Source organism: Oryx dammah, unplaced genomic scaffold, assembly GCF_014754425.2.
Source record: "Oryx dammah isolate SB20612 unplaced genomic scaffold, SCBI_Odam_1.1 HiC_scaffold_27, whole genome shotgun sequence".
NCBI lineage: Eukaryota > Metazoa > Chordata > Mammalia > Artiodactyla > Bovidae > Oryx > Oryx dammah.
In genome coordinates, this window is record NW_024070211.1 from 219,552 (window position 1) to 223,826 (window position 4,275).

Consider the following 4,275-nt stretch of genomic DNA (forward strand, 5'->3'; position numbering starts at 1 on the left):
GCCAGGGCCCGCTCCCCAGAGCACAGCGCCCCTGCCAGAGCACAGCCCTGCCCACACCTGGATTCTGGCTCAAAGACACTGACTTCAGGATGCCGGTCTCCAGAACAGATAGAAGATATTCCTATTGGTTTTAAATTGCTTAGTTTGTAATCATTTGTTAAAGAAGCTGTAAGAAACAAATCCAAGAACAAATAAATTCTCTTTAATATTTAAGCGTATTTGAATCTCTTGCTAACTGCAGCTCAAAGCGGTCTAACTGCCATGCAGCCCCTCTCACATCACACTCTGGTCAGGAGGTGAGCTCTGCAGAAGGGCAGGTCCTAGGGGGAGGTGAGCAGTCAGAGAGCCTCCCGACCTTTCTCCGTTGCTGCTGCAAGTCTCGCTCTCCCCAGCTGTGGTGCTCAGGCTCTCGAGAGCCCGGCTCAGCAGGTGACGGCATGTGAGCTTCTCCCCAGTCGCAGCACCAGGGTTTAGTTGCCCCCTGGGGCACGTGGGATCTTAGTTCCACGACCAGGGATCGAACCCGCATCCCCTGCATTGGAAGGCGGATCCTTAACCCTGGACGATGGGAGAGGCCCAACCCTCTATCTCTATCTGGGAAGTGGGGCTAGGGTGCAAGCGGTACCATAAGGCTCACAGACTCCAAGCAAAGGCATTAGGGGAGTTTATTTACAGGTAAGTCACAGCAACCGGGGCCCACACAGGCTCAGGCCAGAAGACTCCAGATCTGTCTACACAGATAGGCCCCAGCGCCCAGAGCCACTGCCAGTCAGGTCCCTGCCAGAGGGACCAAGACTCGGGCAGGGTGGAGGGCAGGAAAGGGAGAGGCCAGGTTCCAGAGGGCACGAGCCAGAGCGATAAATGGCCCTCGTCCCTGAACTGTGGGCCCGGAGAAGCAGGACAGGGGAGACTCTTCGGAGGCACCTCCGCCTGCGTCCAGCCTGCACCCTCGAAGCCAGGCATGAGGACAGAAGCCCCCGCGGCAGCGGGGGTGCATGGGACACCGCAGGCCCCCTGCAGACCTGTCCAGGCGCCGGCGTGGGGCTGCTGTTCCGGGCCACAGTCACCATCACACGGGGGGCGCCCTCAGCTTGCTGGTGGCACTTGTGACCCGCTTATTTTCCCGGAGGTTCCGGAGGCGGGCACTGAGGCTGCTGATCTCCTCCACGTAGGCCTGGGGCACCCAGCCCTTCTCGCCATCTGCCAGGCGCACCCCCTCCAGCCAGCCTAAGGGCACATGGGCCAGGGCAGCGTCAGTGACATCCAAGGAACACCTGGGCCCTCACGCGAGCCCCGTCCATGCGCCGGGGCTGAGAGGACGCCATATCAGCATCTCCCGGGGGCAGGAAGGGGCACGCCTCCACAGACTGGCAGGTGGACTTGTGATCTGTTGTTCCTGATGCTCTCTGAGGGATTTCCCCGCTTCTCCCCCATCAGTTACTCTCAACCCTACATCTGTGCAAGCAAGAAGTTCATCTTCTTGTCTAACTTGATTCTTGCATGCTGTGGTGGGTGAACACTGGTGTAACTTTTTCCTGTGAAGGCTTAGCCATCTAGCTGCCTCCTGCCCCCAAAGCCCCCATCAGGAGGCCTCTCCAGGAGGGCCTCTCACCGTCACTGGTCTGCATCCGCACGGCCAGGATGTCCGTCTTCTCCAAAGTCAGTTCGTCTGGCTGCAGTGCCTTATATGTTCTGACACACTGAACCTGGGGGTGGTCTGAGAACCCAAGGGAGAGTGAGGGAGTCCCCAGGGTAGGATGGGGCGGGGCAGGGGGAGAAAATAAGGGGAGGGAGGGAAGAAAGAAAGAGTGGCTATTGCAGCTCCTCGTCCGTCCACCCAGCCACTCTCCTCTCTGACCCTACACACAAGTGCTAAGTGAGTCCAGTCCCTCCGAGCTTCGATTACTATTTCTGTGCCCTGGGCTCTCAGCTTCCCAGCTCAGTTCAATATTTTGCTCCTGACCTCCTCCTCTACAAAACAGTAATGGCCCCTTTGTATGGCGCAGTGGTAAAGAACCCACCTGCCGAGGCAGGAGACGAAAGAGACCTGGGTTTGAGCCCTGGGTTGGGAAGATCCCCTGGAAGAGGAACTAGCTCCCCACTCCAATACTCTTGCCTGGACAATCCCTTGGACAGAGGAGGCTGGCGGGCTGCAGCCCGTGGGGTCACAGAGAGCCGGACGCGACTGAGCACACACTCGCCCCCTTTGTACGAGCGCCATGCTGCTCTGACGTTCCCTCCACGCATCCTTCTCAGCGGAGACTCAAACCACACTGCTGCCAGTTATGACGCTCCAGGGCTTCCTGCTCCTCTGAGAGTAAAAGTCCTCCCATAGCCTCCAAACCCTTGCACAGTCTGGCGTTGCCCCTGCTCACCTCCTCACCTCCCTCATCTCCCCCTTCCTCCTCGGAAAAGCAGCTCAGCCGCACACTCGCCACCGTGCTGCTCCCCAGACACTCGAGGCTGCCTCCTGCCTCAGGGCCTTTGCACGGCTGTTTCCCCTTCCAAGAGTGCTCTTGCCAGACACCACCGTGGCTGCCCCTCCCCATCCTTCAGGGGCCTTCCCTGACCACCTCCTTGAAGGGGCAAGTTCACCCTCCGGCCCAAATACCTCTAGCGCCAGTCAGAGAATCGACTCTGGTCCAGGCCTCAGCCCCTGCGACCACACTCCCAGGTGGACTAGAGTGTCGGGAAAAGCACAGGCCTCAGAGCCAGACCAAGCTTGAATCCCAGCTCACTGACCTTGGGCAAGTTGCCTAAAGTCCTGGGTCTCAGTGTTCCCAGATACGAAGAATGAATCTACCTAAGGGACTTGTGAGCAGTACCTGTTCCCTCTTCCAGGTGACCTCCCCGAGCCAGCGATCGAACTGGGGCTCCCTCACTGCAGGCAGAAAATAAAAGCATGTGCAAAGCCCTCGGCACCCCAGCACGTGGAAAGTACTGGGAGGAAACGAGCTTCTTACCTTCCTTTCCGCTGGCTCAGCCCTAATACCCCTGCTTGAAAACCCTGCGTAACTACCTGGCTCCCACCACACCATGGTGTCCTCTGATCGGGCTGCACCCTGGCTCACCGGCCTCAGGCCCAGAGAAGCCTCAGGATCAGCAGAGCAGACCCTCGGCCTGCCGTGACCCGTGCCCACTCCCGGCCACTCTGCTGCTGTCCTCTCTGCAGCTGACGCAGAGCGACAGACAGACGCGGTTCCAGTCCCGGCTCGGCCGCTGACCGCTTGACCCGGACAAGCCACTTGACCTCTGCGCATCTGTTTCCTAACTCGTAAAAGGGGCTTCTGCGGGGACGGCATGGGAGGATGAGCAAGGCTGCGTCTACTCCAGGGTGCTGACTGCACGTGGAGCCGGCCCGTCCTCCAGGGTCTCGCAGACCCACCCTGCCCCAGGCTGACCCCTCTCCCTGCCGGCCCCGTGGGCAACACGGAGCCCAGCACCGGGGGGGAAGGGGAGTGCGATGCTGTACACAGCCCTGGGAACATGGCCCTCGTGGTGGGGGGCAGGCTGCTACCTTCCCCCTCGCTGATGACCTCCTTGTCCTCCTGGGGGCTGGAGGGGCGCATGGCGGAGATCCATCGCTGTTTCTCACTCCTAGGGAGAGGAAGGCTGAATTGTCCCGACATGAGAACTGCAGTCTCCCGGGGCCACGGTGGGGAAACCAGGGCTGGGAGGACAGGGGATGACGTGCAGACGTGGGACCCGGGTCAGCCGTCTCCACCCCAAGGCCCACCCCAGCCAGCGCCCACCCAGCTCTGAGGATGGGCACAGAACAGGCCCAGGACCCCCCGGATGCTAGCTCTGCCAGCTCCAGCCTTAGGCCCCCATCCTGAGAGAGAGATGAAAGGCCGCACCCCTGCCTGGGGGGTCCACTCCCCAAACCCAGACCCACTCACTCCGTCCGGGCCCTCAGCAGGAACTGGTGCTTCGTGCGCTGCCCGGGGAGGAGCTGAAGGAGAAACACGTGCCCGGGGACGCCCTGCAGCTTGAGGCTCAGATCCTTCACCTGCAGCTCCGCCATCTTGGCGTGAACGAAGACGGCAAACTTTCCCAGCCTAGAACGGGGGGCTGAGGTCAGCCTGGACCCACCCTCGGGACGAGGTGACTGCTGATGGCACGAGAAGAGAAGGCATCATCTGTCCCTAGGACCCTCTCAAGAAAGCGAGGCTGCACAGGGCAGTCAGCAAAGCGAGGGCTGCAATCTCCCTGGCTCACTGGCAGAGGAGGGAGGTGATGGAGACGGTCCTGCCCCTGATCTCCTGGCTCACTGGC

General features: G+C 60.7%; 1 protein-coding gene across 2 annotated transcripts in view; it reads right to left on the reverse strand.

Annotated features, from left to right (window-relative positions):
• Positions 1-182: 182 nt before the first annotated feature.
• ARHGEF19 (Rho guanine nucleotide exchange factor 19) overlaps positions 183-4,275 on the reverse strand; it is a 17,172-nt gene continuing 13,079 nt past the window's right edge. Inside the window, exons 13-16 of one of the 2 annotated variants that reach the window (XM_040229378.1) lie at positions 3,900-4,058; positions 3,518-3,612; positions 1,613-1,717; positions 183-1,227 (exon numbers count right to left, since the gene is read on the reverse strand). In XM_040229378.1, coding sequence (XP_040085312.1) covers positions 1,070-1,227; positions 1,613-1,717; positions 3,518-3,612; positions 3,900-4,058 — 517 coding nt within the window. In that variant the 3' untranslated portion in view covers positions 183-1,069. The remainder of the gene's footprint in view (positions 1,228-1,612; positions 1,718-3,517; positions 3,613-3,899; positions 4,059-4,275) is intronic. The other variant, XM_040229379.1, reaches the window with a different exon arrangement.